This window comes from Numenius arquata, chromosome Z, assembly GCF_964106895.1.
Source record: "Numenius arquata chromosome Z, bNumArq3.hap1.1, whole genome shotgun sequence".
NCBI lineage: Eukaryota > Metazoa > Chordata > Aves > Charadriiformes > Scolopacidae > Numenius > Numenius arquata.
This window is the reverse complement of record NC_133616.1, coordinates 51,413,970-51,438,180: the sequence shown is the minus strand read 5'-3', so window position 1 is coordinate 51,438,180 and position 24,211 is coordinate 51,413,970. Positions and strand designations below refer to the sequence as shown.

Here is a 24,211-nt window from a genome sequence, read left to right as displayed (position 1 = left end):
CCTTTTCTATGCTTAATGTACAGTTGCCTTATTTAACATACATAGTACTATGGCTTATAATAAAATTTGTGTAGGCTGCAGCTTTTTAATCTTTACATCCATTCAGAGGCATCTACTGGATGTGACTATGTACAAAAAAGGAATGGATGAGTCTTGGCGTGGAGAGAAGGGAAGAGGCAGTCAGAAGGGAATGGGAAGCGAAAGGACTCCTAGTGAGCAGTAGAGGGCAGAGGTGGGGAGGGCTGCATGATGGATGGCAAGATTGTAAATCCCCATTGGGCAAAAGAAAAATCCTTTGCAGTACTGTTTATGCCCATCCAACAGTCTGCAGCTATTACTTCTTGAACATGTCCTGCAGGGGCCCTGGTAGGTATTTGATGACTGTGTCTAGAATGCTCTCTTCTTCCTCCTCCTCCTCATCCCCACAGCCAGGAGGGATCGCCTTCTTTGGGCGTGTCAGACTCCCTTCAGCGTTAGCTTCCAATGCGGCCTGGGCCTCTGCTTCCTTTTCTTCCTTCTTCTTTATACCATACTGCAGGGGAGAGATAACACATTGTCAGTCACCCACTGAACAGGATGACTGACGAAGCCAGCCATCACACACGGTGCCTCATATTCTGCAGTATGAACATCACTGTTAATATTCTGCTTTTGCTCTTTTACACAGACATCCAAATTATCAATCCTAACACCTCCCCACTAAGTACAGCCCAGGGGATGGACAGCTCTCGCAAGAGAAGATGGTCAAATGCTCAGATCACTCAGAAACAAGCATGAGAGAGAATTTGGGATTATACAGCTGTGGGTATAGTCGTGTTAGTAAAATTTTGGGGTAGTGTTGAGCCTCCTCTTTTATGTTAACAAGTCTGCTCAAGTCCATCACCCACAATGATTTTGAAATTCCATCTGCAGCATTTTATAGTAAAGGTTTATTGAAGTGGTAAAACTAGCAACAACATAATTATCAACAAAAGAAACCAAACAAGACAGGACAGACAGGCAGACTGCAGTGAAAATGACAGTTTTAAATATTCTCATGCAGGAGATATCATACACAACCTCATCCCTGTTCATATAAGTTGGACAGAAAGACCTCTTTGTGAAATAAACCTCCATAAGAAACTCTGTCTGTATTTGCACACTGAATTTTGCACTTCTGGGGGCAAAGCTGACTCATACTATCTGAAGAGAACCAAGCTTAAGCCTACGAGTAGAATGGATAGCTGATATTTGCTACTCCCACTAAGAATTAAAGGCACATCACTAAGATTGTACATGAGTAACTAGAATCTCATTTTATGATTTTATATTCAAAATGGTAGATTTAGTAGAGGAGTAAAGATATGCCTGAGTGAATCAGACTAGGGAAAGAAGTGTTGTAGTATCTCTGCTCCCACAGTGACTGGGACTATCTTTCCAACTGCTAGTTTGAAGGCATGTCCAAGGAAAACAACTCTGAACTGCTAACTCTTATCTGCTATCTCCTCAGTCTTCATATATTTCAATAATTCTCAGGTTTTGTTGCTACTTCCACAAGTATTTGCACAGAAATTTTGGAGATTATGGGGACAGGTGATTAAAAAAAAATCAACTCAAACTATCACATGCAAATCTACAGCAACAAAGATACCTGCAAGCTACCCTCTTTATTATAGAATCCTAGACTCATAGAGTGGTTTGACTTGGAAGGGACCTTTAAAGGCCATCTAGTCCAACCACCCTGCAATGAGCAGGGACATCTTGAACTAGATGAAGTTGCTGAGAGATCTGCTCTGTTTATTCAGACCAATTTAAATTTTGCAGACTGTTTCCGCTTTTTCTGACAATAAATTGAGGTTAAACTTTCTTGGTTTCGTGATGATCAATGCAGTCTCAGGAGCTGTCCTGTTTCTCGGTGCCCAGCTGTGCTTCAAAGAGACCAGCTGCTCGTTTCAAGGATGCTTCTGGTACCCAGACTCACAGCTCACAGGCTGGCAGGAACATTCTTCTGCTCAGTCATTTCTCCTTCTAACCAGCCAGCTTTATGGCTTCTCACACCTGTCTGCTACTGCCCTATTAGCTCTTCAGCCACCAGTGACCTCACAAACGCCTGTACTTACAATTATCTCACTTCAGCTACATAAGGGAGGCATTTGACCTTTGTGAGGAAGAGGAAAAGCATTCAGGTTTGCTGTAGCACCTATCAGATTCAAACTTATTGCTCTGTGAAAGCCATTCCTTTACTTATGTCTAAATTTAATTAAAGTACCAAATGGAATTAAGATTGCTCTCAGTACCTCGGAAACATAAAGTAACTACCCCAAACACATTTAAAAGCCAGCAAAACATTTTGCATGACAACCTTGAAAAGAACTTTGAAAAGAAAAAAAATAGATATGATTTCAAAAACATCAAAGAATTATGTTGGTGCAAAGTACTCAGTATTTTCTAGTATCAATAGTGTGATACTGCTGAATAGACATGAAGTAGGTACTCTTTTCATTATTTTCTCTTTTCATTTTTTCCATTAAGGATAGACCAAATTGTTTGCCAGTATATCAAAAAATACATTGCTGTTGACATGACTTCCAAAGGGCTCTTGGGTTTGACAAGAAAGTCCTAAATGTTTCTGATCAAAGGCAATATTTTTGCTTCCTTTCTCCATCATCATCAAAATTTAGGATGACAGCCTGCAAAGTTGAAACTAATAGTTTCAAAACCGCATAGTTCTCTAAATCAATTCTTTCAAATCAAAATATTCGTTTAAGGACATTTGCCATGATTTTTATACCTGATGGATGCTGGTCACATAGATTTCATGGGAGAGATGTTCAAGGCAAATGGTATCTCCATTCACATCTGAGGCAAAGGAAGCATTTGATCAACTCATAGTTACAGGGAACACCACAAAGAAGATCCAACATAGGACCAGTAACCACTGCAGGGGGAATGGCATACACTGCTAGGGTGTGGACAGTCTGTATGGCTGGCTGATATTCACTCTGCCTCTCAAGTCACAGGTAGATGACTCTAGGTGATTCCCAATGTAATTTATCTACACACTTTACCTTCCTTTGCCAGCTAAAAGAGAAAAGATGTAGTGGAGACAACACAAATCATAGTAACACAAAAGTCCCCTGCATGCTTTCAAATCCTCCACCTGAAAACAAGTATCAGCTAATGGCAGGTTGATGGTCTATCTCATGAACTTGTTGAACATTCAGGCCACAGGGAACTGTGGAACAAAAACAACCACTCAAGCGCTACTGTGTGCTAGGACAGAGTGAAGCTCAAAGATCATATTAGCACCATGCTTGTCAGCCTGTGCTGACATGTTTCCTTAGGAAGCCTCTACTGATTGCCCTCAGAAAATTACACAGTGCTAGACAGACCTTAGTTCTTATGGCCAGTTTTGTGGGGCAGCTTTAGAATGGGGCAATACATGACCTGGAGAGGGATTTTTTTCACTATGAAAGGGCATTAAGGAAAACTAAATTCGATTGTTTCAGCTTACTGCCACAAATGTCAAGTACAGAAATTCATTTTCCTTTATTCCTACCTGTAGTGATGCTATAACATGTAGAAACAAGCCATTTCACCCTAGACATATGTAAGACCTAAATACAGATTTACTTTGGACAAAAGTATTCCTCTCTTGAAGAAAGATGACATTGCATCAAAACCAATTGTTATTAGAAAGGATCAGTTTTGACAATTCAATGTTATCATTTAAACTTGATGGCACTTTGTAATGCTTTACATTAAACAAAATACAATGTTATGATGATTTATAGGTGAATAAAATGACATTTTTCAGGTTTGAAACTTTCAGAGGAAATCAAGCTGTAGAAAGGAAATATTAATATGAATAAATTTTTTAAAAGACATCTTAGTGTCATCACATGAAATCTTTTAAGGAAAGTCAACAAATAACTAAAAAAAAAGCCTAAAAATAATGAATCATTTTGGTGCTCTGGCTTTCCTGAGGATGGGAAATATTGCATTATCTCAAAAAAAATGGAAGGATGAGAACAACTTCATCTATTTTCAAGGTCCAACCCCACAAAATTTAATATCAGAGGCTGTATTGGTGTTATTATCTGTTTGGCCTTCACTCTTGCCACTCTTGCCAGTTAATAATGTAGAATTATGGAGGTAATCCAGCAAGATACTGAAACTTTTTAAGTACGTGAACCACTTTGCCGCTCATCAAGTTATTACTATTCCATCACATAAGGATTGTTTTCACTGAGTCATATGTTGATGAAATACTTGAGGGCTGGAGTCCTCAGTCATCAGGGGGAAAGAGTAGGAAAAAAATAGCATGGTCCTTGGTTTACCCCACACTCACTGACTGCATGTCAGAAAAAGACCAGACTGACAATGTTGCTATCAGCTTGCTCCCCATGTCTTTGTTTCCGTATTCCTTCTGCTTTCCACAGGAAGCCAAAGTGCATAAACTAGAAACATGGTGAAAATTCAATCTAACTCTAATCGCATTAAGTGTGTCAAGGAATAGGGGGACTATTTAGCCAAGGTGGACCTGCAGCTAAAATATCGACCCACCACAAATATAGTTACCATTTCCTATGACAAGATAACCATTGCTTACTAAAAATTAGCATGTCTATCTAGGAAATATCTGGGCCACAGAACAAATAAAGCAGTAACATCACAGTTAAGACACTTCCAGAAGGAACCGCTTATCTCTGGGTCAGTTGTGGAATTGGCTCTCCAGCAAGACAGCTGTAATCAGGATGCAAGTGAGTGGTTATCTTTGGATCAGATTTGGAAGCAACTCCTTGGGAACAACAAGTGTTTTATATGAGGAAACTAAGGAAATACAGAAACAGCTTTGTGGGGGATACAAAGGCAATTCAAATACTGCATGGTGGGACCAGCAGAAGATTATCAGTGCAGAGGATCCTGGAGTCTGAGAATAAACTTCTGCCAAGATGAACAGCTTTCCCATTGACATGCCAGGAAGGGTGCCCCTGGTACTCCCATACTCTGGGTTGGGATTCAAAAGATCAACAGAGTGGTCTTGCTGACCTTGGCAGGTTGGGTTAACCATAATACAATAACCATAATATTATGTTATTAATATTTACCATGATTGTGTGCTGCTAAGATTATTATAGTTACTCACATAATTGTATCTGCTATTGACATGGTTGGACTATCATATTTTACAGTCTCTCTAAACTATTAAATATCACTATGTACATACTTTGTATAGTCACAGCTTCTTTCATCACTCCTAATACCTGGATAAGCAGGGAATAAGGACTGGTGCTCGCCTGTCCTGCAGCCCAGACTTGCAGCATCAGTTGCTGGGAATGTAAAGAAGATAAATAAAGACATGTTTCAGTCCTTGGAGTAGAGAAAGGAACCATGTTCCCTTGGCTAGCTTGACATATTCACAAGTCTGAATAATGCAAGGTTCAGCTGACTTTGGGTGTGCATGTGAAGCCTACAGCAAAAAGAGGGATGCAAAGAAATGTTGTAGTGCCTTGCTAAGACAAACCCATGAAGGCCTGCATAGCAGGAATTTTGTAATGGAGCAGCTGGACCTGTTGGGCGAGCACTTTCCGTGGCTGGTAGCAGCTGGCAATCGAGTCTCCTCCACTGTGGCTGCATCTGGGTGACTGAAATCTGGAGGTATGCATACAGGAACCCCACAACACAGCTGTGTACCATCCATGGTGCTAGGAATTGTTCATGACTGGTGTTTTCACTGTGGACAACTGGCAACATTGCTCTTCTTTCATTCAGGAAATACGTCTTTCTCCCAAGGTGCTCTGAGACACTGAAATTGGTCTTCAGTCTGCATCCCAAGAAATAATAGTGCATATGTGCTAACACTGAGTTTCAGTTTCTGGGAAAAGGTTGGCATATGAATAATACTGGTTACATCTCTCTTCAGTGATTTTTTCTCCTCGGTGATTTTGTGTAGCTGCAGGTGGTACTGAATCTATGTCTGAACAGATGTGGCAGATACAGCCACCTCTGGAATTACTATTTTATTTACCAGCTGAGCTTTTAAAAGCTACCAAGAGATTTCAATGCCTGTTCCTTATCTTGCTTCGTACACAAACTAGGGGAGACCTTGTCTCTTCTTACACAGGTCTGTCTATTAAATTTAATTCACATTCCAACCCACAACACAGTAAAAGAAGGGAAAAATTATCAGCCAGACTTGAAAGCATATGGTTAGAGAAGACACTGAGAGGGCAACTTGCTCACCCTTCCACCTCAAGGGTTAACTTCACCTGAACTAGTCTTTTTCTTAGAGACTTCAGCTGGTGAAGAACTCTCACCTGCTCTGGAACTTAACTACCATTTCCAATGAAAATATTTCTCCTTATATCTAACCTGATTCATTCCAAAATGCCTTTTTAAAATAAAAAAAAAAAAAAAAAACCTGAAAAAATTAATAGACACAGCTACTGCAAGAAGATTTGTCTATAATCTGTCCTTTGGGGCCTCATTTATTATGTGTGCTAAGTTATTTTTTTCTCTTCCATTACCAAAGAGAGTGCCAGCCCACATAAGAACTTCCTATCATTACCTCATGGAACCTTCTACCAGGACTATATATAGGACTGAAACAAATTGAGAGCAATAGATAGGATTTAACACTGAACTTCAGTTTCACAACTGAGAGAGTCTGGGCTACAGAAAAAGACTCCATGTGCATTTCATTTACACAGTCTGAAACCTTTCTGCATGATTTCTTTGGTCTCTCTCTGAGTGAACAGGCTGCCAAGTGTATCTTTGGCTTTAAGCATCAGGTGAAGATGAGGCAGTTTTCAGTCAGAGGCTTAGGAAAGTATCTGCCATTGTGATGGACTACGGTCTGCTTTTGTATTTTACTGATGCTTCAGTATTGTTTTCAGATCTTCCTGTAGTGAGAGTGCTGCTGTGCATTTATGTGGCAACGGCATATTTTTCTTTCCCTAAGAGTTTCCGGCCAAGCCCCTGAGTTGGGGATGTTGCAGAGAGAAGGGTTTTCCTACAGGAATGACAGTGCTGAAACACAGAGCCCTGAGTTCTCTGTTCTCAGCACACAGAGCCTGCTTTGATGTGGATCTTGCCCAGCAATGTGCACTGGGTCTTCTTCCACCTCAACATTCAGGATCTCTTGATTTCATTTTTGTGTGAACTTTGGCTCTTTTTCGTTTGGTTTGTTGGTTTTGTTGGTCTACTTCTCTTTCTGATTATCCCCATTTATCTCCAGCTTGATGTCCAAGTAGTGGCTATGGACAGAGGGAGAGGATTAGTCCCCAGAAAAGTTCTGGGGAAGCCTTTTAACACATTTGAAAGGAGGATGTTATCTTTGTCCCTCAATTTATCCATCTTAGTCTAAGCTCTGCCGTACACAGTTAGAATTACCCAGACTGCTTCACACAGCTCAGCCATGCTGACCCTGTATAGTCTCTGCACTTTGTGAGGAGCCATAAACAGAGAATCACAGCCTGCCACATGGGGAACATGCAACTTTCCAGCTGTAGTAAAGAATGAAAGGTAAGAGAGAGACTTCTAGGTGTCTCAGTACCTGTCACTCCCTAGGGTGAAAGGAGTGGGTGGGGAGGTATATGTCTGAGTGTTCTTGATACTACATGCTGCTGCATAGCTCTGCTGACCAGTTGTCATGGTTTCGGCTGAATTTACCAAACCCAGACCGACAGATGGCCCTTCCCCTCCCTTCTCCCCCCCCGAAAAGAGGAGAGAGGAGGAGAAAGAGATAAGGAGATTCAGAAGTTTAGAATGAACTAAACTACTTTAATGAAGAATTAATATCAAAATAAAAATAAAGAAGAATAATGAAATAGATACAATATATATAAACCATATCGAGCTCCCAGGATGACAGTCACGTCACCGGCGGGCACTGGGGAAGTCCCAGGCCAGACTCAGCGACGGATGGGAACCAGATTCCAGCTCTGGAGTCAGGAACACACGGATCGAGATCAAATGCAGATGAGCAGATGGAGTCCTTTCTGGACGTCGGCCATCGCAGGAAGAGAGTTGACCCTTTGATCCCTCAGCTTTTATACTGAGCATGGGGCAGATGGGATGGAATACCCCAGTTGGTCAGGTTTGGGTCACCTGCCCTGTCCACTCCTCCCCACTGATGTGACCCCTCTACGTTTTTTCCGTTTCCGACCCTCTAAGGGGGCAAATAACAAAATTGGCTGACCTTGGTTGTTATAGCAATAAGTATAAGCAAGGGCCTCTCTGCACACCATCCCTTGGCATGGAGCACAAACATTGGTCTTATCATTCTGAGAACGAGCAGTTTTCTCCACAATATGCCGTTCATTTCAGAGAGTTAGAGGAGGCCTAGCTAGGATGTAAAGTTACAGAACAGAAAATTGGTTCAGTTTTACTTCAAACCGGGACACCAGTACCCTGGTGTTCTGCTGACCGCTAGCCTGTACCCACTGTGTTAGTGGAAGAGGGCTGATTAATAATGGAAAACAACAAGGCAAAGTTGGGAAACTGCAGTCCTAAATTACATTGTTCAATGTACGTAAGCCAAACAGGAGCACAGCTCAGGAGAGAGGTGGCAAAGAGAAAGGAGGACAATAAAACTTCAGGAAGGAAACACTTCAGATGCAAAGGCAGACCTATGGATATAAGAGCAGTTTCTGCTTCATGCCTCGTCTCTCCTGGAACAGACCTTCCCAAGCCATCTTCTTGGGGGACATCAGAGTTTTTCAGCCAGCTTTGCTGCAGAGATTATTTGTAGACACCGCTTCTGTCCTTTGAGTCCTTCACCTCATTCAAGGCTCCATCTCCCCACAAGTTCCCTGTGCTGCATATGCCTTGCTCCTCTCTGCTAGCTCAGGCTTTCAGCTCTGTCAAAATCACAGACATCATTCATCAACTATCTTGGTTCAGCTCTTCCAGTATGCATTTCAGTCTTATCCCCTATTTCTCTCAGGGGGTTCCCATGGCAAGTACACAGAGGCCTGAAGGTTTCCACTTGCACTACAAGCACGAATCAGATGCAGATATGGATTTCAAAGGTCTCACCTGATCTTCATCTGCCTCCTATCAGCATCTTCTGATGACACTGGGGGAGTCTGACAGCCACTTCCTTCTCCCTCACAGCAACGTTGCTGTCTGAGAACCACACACCTGTTTTCAGCTATGATTAGCTGCAGGATTACAACACATTCCCATAGGAATACCCATTGCCCCCTGCACCCAACAGCAGTGTGGTCCAAATCAATAGATACGAAATTTGCTTTTCTGCTGCCCCACAATGGAGACAGTGGAAGACAAAGCACTGGTCTCCTGAGCAGATCTGATCTGTACTCAACAAGCCTTGCTACTTCACCTTGATTGGAAGCAACATCACATCTGTCCAATGCTTCCTGTTTGCATAACTGTAAATGAAAAACAGAGCTGCATCTGGTTCCTGGTTGCAGAGGACAGTGTGAACTTGCTGCAAACTTAGACCAAGGGGAATCTTTCCATTGGTCTCAACAGAAGTGGGAACAGACATATACAGTTGAAAGAGAGAGATGGGAAGAGTGCTTTGGCTTGATCCACTATGGACGCTAACTCTATGCTTAAGCAAACTGGCCATTCTGCTCACTGCTCAACTGCCTGGACTATGCTGGGCTGTCCCAGTCAAAATGCTTATTTCTTCTTACTAAATTAGATGGTGTGAACTACAATTTGTGAACAAATTTACTCCTCTTTGGAAAGCATGACTATGAGAAAGAGCAGGCATGGGTATCACATATCATGAATTTTTCAGAATATTCAGCAAAAAACGTGTTTTCTTTTTCTCTGTGTTTGCAAGTATCTTAATATGCTTCATCTTGTGTATGCAGCATCCATATTAAAACAATGTTTTACTGCATAACGGTCAGCCTCAGTGAGAGGGAATGAGGTTTAGAAAGTTTCAGGAGTGGAGGTGATTACATTACTGCTGAATAGGAAAAAATTCCATTTTGTAATCAGAGAAGAAATCTCCAGAGTAAGCAGAGAATATCTGACTCATGAAGAAGAGCATAGGATCAGAGGCTCTAAAATATTGATTTTAGGTACCTGGAGGGTTGACTGAAATCACCACACTGACTCATAACCACAGGGCCCAAGGTAAGTGCTGTGCTAAGCCTGTTAGATCCTTTGGAAAATCTCTTCCCCGTAACCCAACTTGCAGCTTTAATTAGGAAAATCTGGGTCAATTCTGTTCTTCAAAGCAGCTGAGACAGGATAAAAAGAAAGAAAAGTTACATATTCTGCACTAAAAATTACAGTTTAATTGGTTACAGGTTGCAGTGAAAATTCATTTTTCTCCATGATCACTAGGATGGGGTCAAGCTGCAGAAGCTTCCCACCAGAACAGAGGCATTTTCCAGTGATGCAGGTGTGCTCCTAGCCAAGTGGGATATGATTTCTTGTATTTCCAAAGTCTGCATTTAGTTTTTTACAAGGAAAACTTCCCAGAAGCCAATGGCAGGGGCCTTGGAAATGCACAACCACAGTTGCTTGTATAAGTTTAGTAGAATTTATATCATGGTTATGTATCTGTCAGCATAAATAAATCCCTTAGATATATTTGTGTTTATGTGTGCACTTTGCAAGATCAGAACACGGAGTATAAGCTGCTGCTCCTGCCTCCTGCAATTTTTTGCTTTGCCAAACAAAAGTCTTCCTTTTAGTACAAGGCTGGTAAAATTAATTCCCCAGTATGCTGCAGCAATTTAGATTTGGCATAACTGTTTATTTTCTATAGCCTCTGTTTACCATATGTTAAAATGTTAAAAGCTCTTTTTTCTTCCTTTTTTTGGTTTTTTTTTAATTTGCATTATTTAATCTTATTTTGAAATTCATTGTAGGACTAGGCTTGTGTTTCTACAAAAACCTAATACAAGTGCTTCCATGGATGAGGAGTGGTTCACTGCAGGATGAGTCATCAGATTTGTCTTGGAGTGTAAAGCATGGTGAAGGTGCAGGTAACTGCCAAAAGAAATGCTGTTTGTCCTCTCCAGGGGGATAGGGAACTCATTGACTCCTCATGAGGCTTAGAAATTATTATCATCCTGTATTGCTAGGTTTGTGCTTCCTAGGGCTCATCATTTCATTGCCTTATTGATCACAAGCACTTTGGCAGGCTGGAGGTTGAAGCCAGCTGAAATTCGGAGGCTGAATATCTAACTAGCTGATTCATTTCGGTAGACAAATTAAGTGACCTCTCTGCATCTGATCTCTCCACAAATCTCTGGGAGACCACTAAAAGTAGATTCTGTAAAAAAGTTTCTGAGTGCCAGTTTTGTTTCTAGCACGTTGCATTCATTGCTCTGTGCACGTCAGCTCTTCCTATTATGAACTTTAGGTTGTCCTTGGCATTTTGTAGTACACTAAAAAGTGCTCTTGAACATGTAGGAGTGTGTTACCAGCAAAGAAAAGTGGCAGAGCTCATCACAGCAGATAAAGAACAAATTAAAAAGCATTCTGGAAGTGGTATCATTGTATACAATTAAAAGTATGTTCCAGCTAAATTTATGTTCCCTACTGTAGTTCAACACTGTGAGGGACAGTTGCATTCAATTGTACTCTTCTATTAGATAACAGATTTGAGGGAAATGAAAAAGATGAAATTATATCTAAACACAGACAACAGATGAAAAACATAGGTTAACTGTTATACAAGAAAAAAAAAAAACTAACATCCCAAAATATTAGCAGAGAACCAACTAACAGTCCTAGATACAAAAGAAGTACTGACATCACCACTGCTGAGAATCCTGGGGACTAACCTGGAAGGAAAATAGTTCCCTAAACTGACATTTAGGTATGCATCTGCATTTTTTCCCAGGTTTCTGTGTGACCTATATGGGAGAGAATTAATTTCTTCTTCGTGGACAGAGAAATTAAGATTTACTCTTCCAAAGGAGTTTCAGTCTGCTCTGAAACACAGTCATTGCTTATGATGATGCCACATTGAAATATAACAATTTGCTTCCATGCCATTTGCAGAAGATTATTCTGCCCTCAGTAACTCCCCTGGATTGACAGGATGGATTTGACAGAATATTAAGCTCCCTCAAACTTTTCACTAAGATTTTTTTTTCCTTCAGTAACCTACACCAATGTTTTCAATGCTGACTTTGCTGACAGCACAAGACAATGTAATTCCGCTATAGTAAGAGCTCAGGAAAGATTAGTTAGGTGATTATCTTTAGTCCTTGCTGTGACATTATTTAATTTTTGTCATCAACTCCTTGGGGATTTTTCTGTGTGGAATAAATCTTACCATAACCCATTGTGGCTAGGATCTAATTAGCACACCCACCCTGACAGTATATCTGTGGAGACCAAGGCATTGCCACAAGTTCAGAGCCAACACTCAGTAAAATCAAAGGAAGTTAATCTATTAGTTTCAAACCTCTGACATACACTTCCCTCTGAAGTACAAAGAGTACTTCTCAATCCCATTAACCAGCAACAGAGAGGAGAACTCTGACATCAAAATGCTTTAAAAATGGAAAGAACACTTTTGACACCCAAAAAGAGCAAGTAAGAAAGTATGAGTGTTTATTCACATGCTCTAGCCCTTCACAGGAACATGAAAATATGAAGGGCAAGTCACTTATCTTTCTATAGCCGATTTTGATCTGGCACACCAGCCTCTCCCTTTTGTAATTCAAGGTAGTTTTCTTGCTCCCTAAGAGCAAGACTTCCCTGTGGAAGTCATGTTTGTAGTGAATGAAAGTTGGTAAGGAAAAATATCTGGTGCAGCTTAATAATCCAACTGACTAGCATTAATGGTGGTGTAGTGCTAGAGGGACCCACTCAGGCTCCATAGTGCTGCAAGATTGGATTGCTATTACAAATTTGGACAACTGCTGCCACCTGTGAACAGCCACTGCATAGTAAAGCTCCCACCATTGCAACAGCCTGCAACTAGCTTGGGCTGACAGCTCAAAACTCATACTAGAGATGAGGTGCATGTTTCTTGTTTCTTCCAGGTGGAATCAGCTGTTGACCTTTTATCATCTTTTCTGTTGACTGGCCATGGTCAGAGAACAGGTGTTTAGCATTGTCAGTGATATGTGAGTAGGTGCAGATCCCATGAAGCTCAAAACCCACATCAAGCTAAGAGCTGTACAGCTGAAGGGAGAGACAAACCTTGTATAGAAGAGTTTGCTAAGTCTACTGTACTTTTCCCATAGATGCACCTTTGTTTTATGGCAACAAGACAAAGGAGTTTCATGTCAGTCCTACCGGCTTCTACTTACTAAGGTAATAAAAGGAGCCTTTTCAAGGGAGAAGGGTTACCATAATATTTTTTCAAAGGTTCTTGAGCTCTTGCCTGCAGTCTTTCTTGCCTTCTTCATATATGCAGGACCTTATAGCAATGCACACAGAAGGGAATGGAACAGCTGAAATGTTAACCTCTTGCTGGGTGGAGGCACTTATCCTCCAGAGAGTTAGTCAGAGCAAGAGTTACAAGCCCATTTTCTTTCTGTCTCTTGATCTGATTTGGGTATGTTTTTCTGACACAACAATGAATGGGATCTTTTGCATTGGCATCTTGGCTTTTGCTGTGTCCATTTCAAAAAGTAGCAGGTCTAAGTACTCACTTATGGGATAAGTGTTACCCAGCCATGCTTATGTTATCCTTCTCAAGCTAGGCAAATGAAGGCTGGCTCTCTTTCATATTGTCTGAGCACTTTGGCATCATTAATGAGACTTCCGGTACTCTTGGGTGGGGTGGCGTGGGGACGGATGAGAGAGGAAACCTTACAATCACACCAAAATTCAGTCTTGGATGATATGAAGTGGCAGGGAGTGCTGGAAGGAAACAAGTCAGTAACTGAGCCTGCACAAGCATGTGACTGTGAACACAAAAACCAAGTTCAAATGGTCATGCTGTTCCATGTCCCCAACCCTTATGTAGTTCCTTCCCATAATTTTGCCTTTATAAACTATCTACGCATGCCTAACAGAACCATCAACCAGTGGGAATGCTATCACTTCAGAAATTTCCATCTCTTCACGCTATTAATGAACAGTCATTCTTCAAATGTAAAGAGAGTAATTAAAAAGAACAAATAAGAATACACTTCATTGAAACATATACGAATTTTTTTGGATCAGCTAAGTTGGGTTTTTAGCCAAAGCCTCAGCACATTTCAGTAAATTATCCAAATTGCTGGTAAAACCTGGAATCTTTTCATGCAATAGCTTTTGCTGAGAAGCAGGGAGAAAAGCTCTTTCAAATTTCAGTGTTAGCTGCCACAAAAGAAGTCTTGTGTCAGTGGAAGTGTCTCTTTTACTAATAGTAGAGTACTTCAAAAATTACTTCTCTGCAAGTACACACACAGAAGAAGCTAGCACAAATGCAGTGAGGAAAACAGAAACTTTGATATTGCCATAATCAATATTATGCCTCTGAGAAGCACAAGAAAGAAAGGGTTCTCTTTGTGCAACCAACTCAGCCCAACTTAGAGCAACAACAGGACAAGTAGAAATGATGCTCTGTGTCTGAGCTGGCTGGGTTGCAGGCCTGAAAGGAGATGGTGTATCATGCCCACTGATGGGCAGCTCCTGGCACCATATCAACACATCAAACAGGTATATTACCCTGTGATTACCTTTCAGATCTTGCTTAGCAGATGCTGAAGTGTGTGTTTGAGTTCTGGTAATTGTAGATCTTGATCTGATATGCTTTGAGAGTGGAAATCTTCCATCTCCAGAATTTCTGCCAAAGGGGCTTGTAGAGTGTGGGAGTATAGGAAGTTTGCTTGTTGGCAAAAAACTTGTGTGCAGATATTTAAACTAGGCACACATTTTTAATTTTGGAGTACTTTCAAAGAGAGTGAGAAACATGGTGTGCATTTTCTTGCTGATAAAAAATTTCCCTCTTATTTATATACTCATACATTTGGGCATCCTTTCTGGTAACAGCTTGCCTGTCGCTTTCCCAATGTGGCAGGTTCCTCAGCCCAAGTTCCTGATCTTGTTTGACTTGGTCCTCTCCTTAGAAAGAAACCAGCCCCTCCCACAGGCACATCAGGATAAAAAAGCAGGAGTCTTAGACACGCATAATCTCTGATTGCCTGAAGACAGAATAACTCATTGACAGCATGATTATAGCTTCCCTAAAAGCACCTGCTTGCTCTTTAGATTACCCATCAATATTCCATCACTCACCTGCTTCCCAACACAGCACAGCAAGCCTTAGGACACTGTGTTATTATTCAGTAATGCCGTGTGCAAAGGTTATTTGCCTGGCTGTTCAGGCTTGTGCTTGGAAAATTACTTTTCTGGGGTAATAACTTCATCAGCCTTTATCAGAGAAGGTGTGGGACTCCCAATAGAAAAAGGTGCCAGCTCGTGCTGGAGGAGGGACAGCAATGCTGCAGACAGTGAGCAACATAGGAAGCAGGAAGCTGCTTTGTTTCAATGAATTTAGTTAGAAGACATTAACAATATTATTCCCATTTTGCCCTTGACTTTTCCTGCTGGAAAGTATATTCAGTATTTTCCTGCCTGGAAAGTATATTCAAAACAAAAGCAAAAACTCCAGACATATGAGCAATTCCCCCCTGTACCATGCTTTAAAAATGCAGGGCATTTCTACAGCTCAAAGGACAAAGCTCGGGAAGCCACATTATACCGGGTTTTTGTGTCCAGATGCTGGCAGCAGGGTTCTACAGAGGTGGCCTGTGTGAGAAGAGGCCATGGGCTGCCCTGTGGCAGACACAGCCAGTTCTAGCTCCAGAGAGAGACATGGACCGCAAACTGTTAGTTAAGAGGAACTAAGCTGATTATTCAACAACATGTTCTCCCATTTCTGGCACTCCTCCCCATAAAGGCTTTGCAATGAATCTGATAATAGAGGAAGAGGCTCCTCATAAGCACCTTATTCAGTTTGATAGCTACAAGTTAAGCATCTGTTCTGAGCTTTTCTAGTCAGTGGGTAGAGACATACACTGTGGGTATCAATACAGGCACCTTTGAGTATGCATTTCTCCCTATTGAGTACTGAGGAAGAATTGACCAATAGTTCAGGTGGAGACAATGAACAGTTTGATAGCTAAAGCTTGATAAGGTAAACGTACTTCATGAACCTGGTTATCCCTAAAATGGTAGCAAAATTGCCAGGGCTCTCTCCTCAACTGAATTTCATTTCCCTCTCACTCTGAACTCTATATGTGCCCATTGTGAAGTTCTTTAATTTTTTTAAGTAGATACTTTATTATCCATTATCATTCTGACCCATTCACTAAAATTAGAAAGCAGTAAGTTTCTACCCCCCTTTTCTCCCTCTTTCTCTTTCTTAACCCCCCTCCCCTTAGGCGTAATCAATTCCTTCTGCAGAAATGCAGCCAGCCTGGGAATACCTTTGGGTTCTGCTAAAGAAAGCTGGCAACAGCTGTGAGATTCACCATAGCATGTCGCAACCGTTTCCAATATATATTATATCACACACTATCATTTCACAGCTAACAGCTAGTACAAAGAAGTGTGTTTTAAAATGAAGGCCAAACTACCTTCATTTAATGCTGATTGAATATAATCTTTGGCTTACTCACACGTGGATTCAATTTATATGTAGTTTCAGGGTAGTCTTCTTGCAATTCTCATTTCCTTACAAGACTTTTTATTGCATGACAGATCTTAGCTCTTTTTAAGTGCACGGCCTACCCCTTTGAGGAACTAAAGATCAGCTTCAGTGGGTCCTCTTCTTGCCCTCTTTGGAAAAAGAAAGATATGTCTCCCCTGACTAATATGAAAGACCTTCCACAGAGTTAATGGCTTTCCAGTCAGGATGATAATACTTGCTACCTGCCCTTCAATTGATAGACCATGCACAAAATTATCATTTCAGCTGGGGAATGTGCAGCAGGAATAGATGAGCTCTTGAGATGTCAAGAGTGATGCCCCACCTCACTAACTCTACCTGTTTCCCTCAAACCAGGGCATGTAGAATCTAGAAAATTACAATGGCTTTCTTTGTCCTCCAGTCCATACCTTCAAGATTCCACAGCCCTATCCCAATGTCCAAAGTTCTTCTCAGCCCTGGCACTCCTGTAGCAGCACCTTTCTTCACTGCAAAAGATTAAAATGATAACGTAGTCTTCTGCTGGACTGAACAGAATAGTTGTGCTGTGGTTTGTTCAGGCTCTTTTCTTTCTGCCTTCCAGTATGACACAATGCCCAGACATATCACCTGGAGTTGGGATGGATCAGGATAAATTTTGAAGTAGTAAATATGGATTTGTGATAGAGTCATTTCTATGCCCACCGAGAGGAGAGAGGGGAAGGACACAGTCACCAGCAATAACAGCCCAGACTTGCTCTTTTTTTTTAATTGCAGTAGAGGTAAGTCACAGTCTGGGCTTACAAGGAAAATAAATAAAGAAAACCCATGGAGCAAAATGAGTAGCAGAAGCACAATGGTACAGCAGAACTGTAATACTGTGTTAGATCAAGTGTCCAGTTAGCGGGCCAGAAGTTGCTGTTTTGAGAAGGATTGTGAGAACTAGGGTAATATTAAGTGATCCTGCCTCTGCCATCAACTACTTTCAACCATCAGCAGCTTAGGGACATTGTGAAACCAAGCTTGGATTTAGGCTGTCATATTTAGCTCATCTCCATGGTTGGATGTAATGTTTCCTCTTTTTTAATCCTATATTTTTGCATTTCCAATTCTGTTGAAAGACTTCAGACATGATGCTTGAAAATGGATGCAACCTGTACATAGAGCACTGCAACACACCTGAAACCGTGACAAGGATTTCATAATGCCTGCAAAACCCTACATCTATACTCCTTCTCTGATGACTTGCTACAGTGACTTGCCAAATCCCACCCTTACTGGGCATCTCTGTGAGAATTTGTTGAGATGGATGCAAGTATTGTGCATTCTTCTGAGCTCTCATGTTGCAGCACCACACTTTGGGTGCTCTTTCAGTCACAGCTAGAGACTGAATTACTGTGCTCAGATTAAATTCCAGAAAGCATGGAAAAGAGAGTGAGTGTTGTGGGTGGATGTGACCATTCTTCAGTCTGAAGGAACACTTTCTCACTAAAAAAGTTATTATTCAACCAAATGTAGCAGAGTTAAATACTCTGCTAATTTTTTATTATATATATTTAAAGACTTATACATACAGCTAACCCTACAGCCACATGGAAATCAGAAGACTATCTTTATTCAGACTCAGCAAAGAAGTCTGAGTCCTGGAGGACATGCCAGCTAACTGACTTCGCTTGTTCAAAGCTATAGTGCAGAGCTGGGACAGTATACACTTAGGGGAACGCTTTTGTGCACAATCTTCCCATTCTGTGTGTTTTCAATTTTCAAGGCCTTTTAAAAAATCAAGTGATTCTTCAATTTTTAGTGAAATCGGTTTTTTACAATCCCTTGTTTGTCTTCTGTGTCTCTTTTCTAGGAAAAACTGACATGAGCTGTAAATGTTTTTCCAGTGTGTGCATGTCATGACTACTGGTAATTTACAATTGGTAAACAAAAAGCTCAGAAACATGTGAGCTCTTTGTTTTGTTTTGGAAATGTATAACTAGACAATATTAAAAAAAATATCTTGACACTTCATAAAATACATATCAGATGACATTAAATATACCCTATATTTTACCATGCTGGTCTTTATGATTGAGTTAAACGTTGTCATAATGAGGCCTTACTGAGCTTACTTACACTGCTCTGAAGATAGAGGTCAGAGCTGACTTTTTAATTTTTCATTCTGTGAATATACCAGATGTACTTATTTCTAATTGCCATGCTTACCCCTATCTGAGTTAACCACATTCATGACTTTTACCAATTTACGTTTTATAAAATTTATAAAGGCACTGAGGCCATGTTTTATTTATTGCTTACATTTCTTGATATAAGATTGCGTTTTCAACTGTGATTTCAAGCTAATTTCATGTTCCTAAAAATATCAATCCATTCCAATTAACAGTAATGCAAGTCTCTCAATGATTTTTCTGAGCAGAGGATCAGGCTTGGGACTGTCTTATTTCTTCTCCTTATGTCTATTAAATTGAATAAATTTTACAAATATTACTCCGCTAATCACTTCAGAGCATTTGCACAAGGGCGTCTGTTTTGTCTGGTTTGCCAGGGCCTAAAGTACATGAGTGCTCTGCTTTTCTCCACACCACATGAACAGCGTCTCAACCAGATTTCTTTTCTTCTTACAGTATTGGAAATCTGAGATTACCTTCTCATGCTGAAAAGCTGTACAGTTAAGCAGATACAGGAATTCAAGGAACATGGATTTTTTTCAGCTTTGCCACTAATGTGCTGTGACATCTTGATGATGTCACTTAACCCATTTTGCCTCCTTGTTATTTGTCTTTTCTCTGCTGTTCTAAGCTCTTTATGACCAGATATTTAAACCTTATCTTGCACCACAGCACTCAATGATAGTTTTGCAATTGGCTTTAACAAAAGCTCAGAGACTCAAACTTTTGCCATTTTGCAAGAAATTCTCCATGTTTGATTTTTTTCTCCCTCACTGAAATTACCCTTTATTTTTTTTAAAGAAAGAAGCTGTACTCAATCAAAATAAGCTCCAAACAGAGGCTGAATTGATCTGTTCTACTAAAATTAAGATATTCCACTTACACTGGTCTTTTGAGGACTTGCTCTCAACAGTAAGTCCTCACTTGAAGAGCTATTTCAATATTAAAGAAAAACAATTCCTGAGATAGGGCTGTTTCATAAGGCCATAAACATTTGGTTCTTCTGTTATTAGATGAAATTGCTTTCAAATTGATGTATTTTCTTCAGATCTTCAACGTCAGTGTTTTCTTGTCTGTCAATCGATTGATGGGACTTTCAGAGCTACCCACAGCACACATTCTTCTTGCTTAACAGTGATTTTGCTTAAGATCTATAATGATCCATTGACCAAAACTAAGATACAGTTGTGGTTTAACCCTCACCACGCAGCTGCTTGCTCACCCCCTCTTCCCTCCACAAGGGAAAAGAGGGAGAAAACGAGCAGGAAGAAAAAAAGCGGTTGAGATAAAGACAGTTTAATAGAACAATATCAAAAAAGGAAAAATAACGCTAATAATAACACTAAATAATAATAACAACAATAATAATAACAACAACAACAATAATAACATCACCAGGCGTTCTCACTGCATGGTGAATTGGCACTGTCTCAGGTGAATTTCTGCCCCCTGGCTAACCCTCATTTAAATACTGAGTATGACGTCTATGCTATGGAATATTTCATTGGCCATTCCATTGTTCTGTCTATTCTTCTATGGGAAGCACTAAAAAAAATCCTTAAATAATGTAAAAATCACTTAGCAACAACCAAAACTAACAGGTATGATTGAAAACCCTTTCCCAGCAACCACTAGAAAGAGAAGTTAACTCTTTCCTGGCTGAAACCAGGACAACACTTTAGGCAGTCAGTATAAATTTCCCTAAAATTCATCCTGCAGTTGCCTGTTCCTCTGGGAGAAGGGAAGAATTTGACCCAGGGAGGCTGCAAGACTTGACCCCCTTCAGTCTCCTCTCTCCTGTCAGGTAACTGGAAATAAAGCAACCGGAAATCCATTCAGATTTCAGATAACTTGGTGGTTCAGTTCTGGCAGCATGCATGACAGGGGTAGCTAAGTGAAGTGGAGTCATTAGCAAGCAGAGCTGTGCACTTATGCAAAGCACAATTAGGTGTTTCATTCTTGTCTTTAATTATCTGAGACAATGCAAAGCAATTTCCAATTGTAGAAAACAGATGCCTTTTTTTCCCTTTTCTTTCTTTTTAAAATAATTTATTATTTTAACAAGGTTGAGTGAAGCTACAATTTTTGAAAGAATTGGATGTATTTCCATCACCAAACTACAGGCTCAAATGAACTCTGTCCACAGCATTTTTATTGTCACATGATGATTTACATGAGTTTTTCATGGGATGTTATTTCTTGCTCTTAACCTGGCCTGCAGAAAAGGAAATGGATTTCCTCTTCTTTTGTATGCTCACTGATATTATCTCTATTTCTTTTTCTGATGTATCCACCTAACTGGCACGATCTCTGGTGCATACAGACATGTAAGGTGACATGTAAGTCATCTAAGGTTGCTCTTTTGGTGTCAGAGCTGTTATCTAGCATCATCTTTGGCTGTGAAAGACTTTTTGAAATTTTCATATCGTATACATTGCTTGTGTCTCCTGTACCCAGAATATTTTTTTCAGCGTTATCACAGAATCAAAGAATGTTAAAATTAAAGTTGGAAGGGAACTTAAAGACCTTATAGTTCCAAGCCCCCTGCCATGGGCAGAGATACCTCCCACTAGACCAGGTTACTCAGAGCCCCATCCAGCCTGGTATTGAACGCTTCCAAGGAAGGGGGATCTACAACTTCTCTGGACAACCTGTTCCGGTGCCTCACCACTCTCACACTAAAGAATTTCTTCCTAATATCTAATCTAAATCTATCATCTTTCAGTTTAAAACTGTTACTTCTCATCCTATTGCTACACTGTCTCATGAAGAGTCCCTCCCCATCTCTCCTGTAGGCTCCCTTCAGATATTGGTAGGCTGCTATAAGGTCTCCCTAGAGCCTTCTCTTCTCCAGGCTGAACAACCCCAGCCCTCTCAACCTGTCTTCATAGGAGAGGTGCTCCAGTGCTCTGATCATCTTCATGGCCCTCCTCTGGACTCATTCCAACAGGTCCATGTCCTTCTGAAGTTGGAGGCTGCAGAGCTGGATACAGTACTCCAGGTGGGGTTTCACCAGAGTGGAGCAGAGGGGTAGAATCACCTCCTCGACCTGCTGGCCACACTTCTTTTGATGCAGCCCAGGATGCAGTTGGCTTTCTGGGCTGTGAGTGCACATTGCCAGCTCATGTTGAGCTTCTCATCAACCAACACCCCCAAGCCTTTCTCCTCAGGGCAGCTCTCAATCCATTCTCCATCAACCTGTATTTGTGCCTGGGTTCGCCATGACCCAGGTGTAGGATCTTGCACTTGGCCTGGCTGAACTTCATGAGGTTGGCATAGGCCCACCTCTCAAGCCTGTCCAGGTCCCTCTGAATGGCATCCCTTCCCTCCAGCATGTTGACCATACCATGCAGTTTGGTGTCACGGGCAAACTTGCCGAGGGTGCACTCAATCCCACTGTCCAAGTCTGCAACAAAGATGTTAAACAGCACTGGTCCCAGTACTGACCCCTGAGGAGCACCACTCGTCACTGGTTTCCACTTGGACTTTGAGCCGTTGACCGCACATCCAGCTAGTTCCTTATCCACTGGCCACCCATCAAATCCATACCCTAACAGTTCTGCAGAATTCATTTAATAGCAGATCAATAGTATTGGAAATATTATTTTGTGGTGCATTTTAAAAAAAAAAATAAATTACAATTTTATTGCCTCTAGTTCTGCCAATTCTGCTCCAAGATCTGCTGCAAGAACTTCAAGTGCTCCTCCTGCTCTTTTTCTTCCTTTATAAATTCTTGTACATTTTACCATTTTGACAGTATTATTCTTCCACGATTTATTTATTCTAGTGTGTTTTCTCTTTTTAATGCTGACTTTTGTTCACACCAAGATCACCAGATTTCTTTTCTGTAATGTGGGCATGCACTTGATAACATTTCTTCAACAGTTTCAAATTATTAATTAGTTTTTCCTGCTTAAATATGATCTTTTAACTCATTTAATCCATTATTGTTTTGAACTTTCTAAGGCCACACATCGGAAGTATTAAATAGTTGTTGTCTGCTTATTTAAACTTAGCTTTGCAAATATATTCAGGCCATGATCAGCGGCATCTGAGAATCATCCACCCTTAAGTATTGAGATTGACTCCTACTTAACTGTGAAGATGAGGTCTAATATAGAATTCTCCTGTGAAAGCAACACCTCTTGAGCTAGGGAAAATATTTCCAAGGATGTTTTTAGTACTGGTAGTAAGAATCACAGAATCTTCATGGTTGGCAGGAACCTTTGAGATCATCGAGTCCAACCACAAAAAATAAAAAAAAAAAAAAAAAGAGAAACACCACAAAAAAAAACCCACCCACAACCACACACCACACCCACCCACAAACAGACACAAACCAACAATCTCAGCCATTAGAGCATGCCCTGAAGTGCCATGTCTACACGTTTCTTAAATACCTATGAGCTATGCAGCATACTCCATTTCAGTTGAAGTCCCCGATAATAAAGAAGATTTTTTTCTACACTTTTTAGGTAATTCTTTTAGATCCTTCAAGAACATTTTGCTCCTTTAACTTGTATAAATTAATGACATAAGTTAAGCAAAATTTAATTTATGACTTAAAGAGTCAAAGGACAGAGTAAATATTGTAAACTCCATTTCATATATAGTGAATATTTCTAATCATGTAAGGAGATATTACATACAATATCAGGCTCTGACATTTTCTTATCAGTTAACATTTAGTGATATTGTTTCAAGAAAGAAAAACCACCTACAAGCTGTGTGAAAAGCAGTCATGGGGCAGAAAGGCTGATATCCTGGGTCTGATAAACCATAAACAACCATCCCATGCACGCACACCCAAACAAAACAAGTTTAACTATCCACACAGAAAGGATTGCAAAGCTTCCTCTCTTACAGTATGTATAATATCTATGGCGAAACAACTCTGCATTTGTCTCCAGAAATACTTTCATTGGTTCAGAACAAAGAATCAGAGCACACCAGCTCTTACAGAAGCAAAAGAAAGGGAAAATCAGCCTTTACTGGAAAAGATGAAAAATGTTGTGATTAGCATAACAATATCATTGTTCCTGTATTAATCTGTAAATTTGCATTTTAAAAAATTAAATACTGTAGGACATTTCTCTGCAGTTTAAGAGCTCTAAATAAAATTGTCAGTCACTTTAATTTGTAGCTAATATTTTGGTTGCTTTTTTAAGTGGAAAAAGATTCTATGCATGTATTATCTTGTTTAAGCTTATAATCAGCAACCTACTGTGACTTTGAATTAATTGGGTTTCTATTTTTTTTTCCTCTGGCAGTGGGAGGTGGAGGGTGGTGTGGAATCCAAATTTGATAAGGGACATAGACTCAAAAGAAGCTTATAACTGTTCTTGTTATGCTCTGTGATGATCTTCACAGTGGGATGGCTCCTTAGCCACAATGTACCACAAGTGACAGGAAGCAAGGCAAATTTAAGTTCTGTTGTCCTCATTAGGATAGCAATCTATAGCAGAATCATTAACAACACTTC

General features: G+C 40.5%; 1 protein-coding gene across 1 annotated transcript in view; it reads right to left on the bottom strand.

Annotated features, from left to right (window-relative positions):
• Nucleotides 1-334: 334 nt before the first annotated feature.
• Nucleotides 335-24,211, bottom strand: part of CPLX1 (complexin 1) — a 47,731-nt gene continuing 23,854 nt past the window's right edge. Inside the window, exon 3 of the mRNA XM_074166393.1 lies at nt 335-532. Coding sequence (XP_074022494.1) covers nt 335-532 — 198 coding nt within the window. The remainder of the gene's footprint in view (nt 533-24,211) is intronic.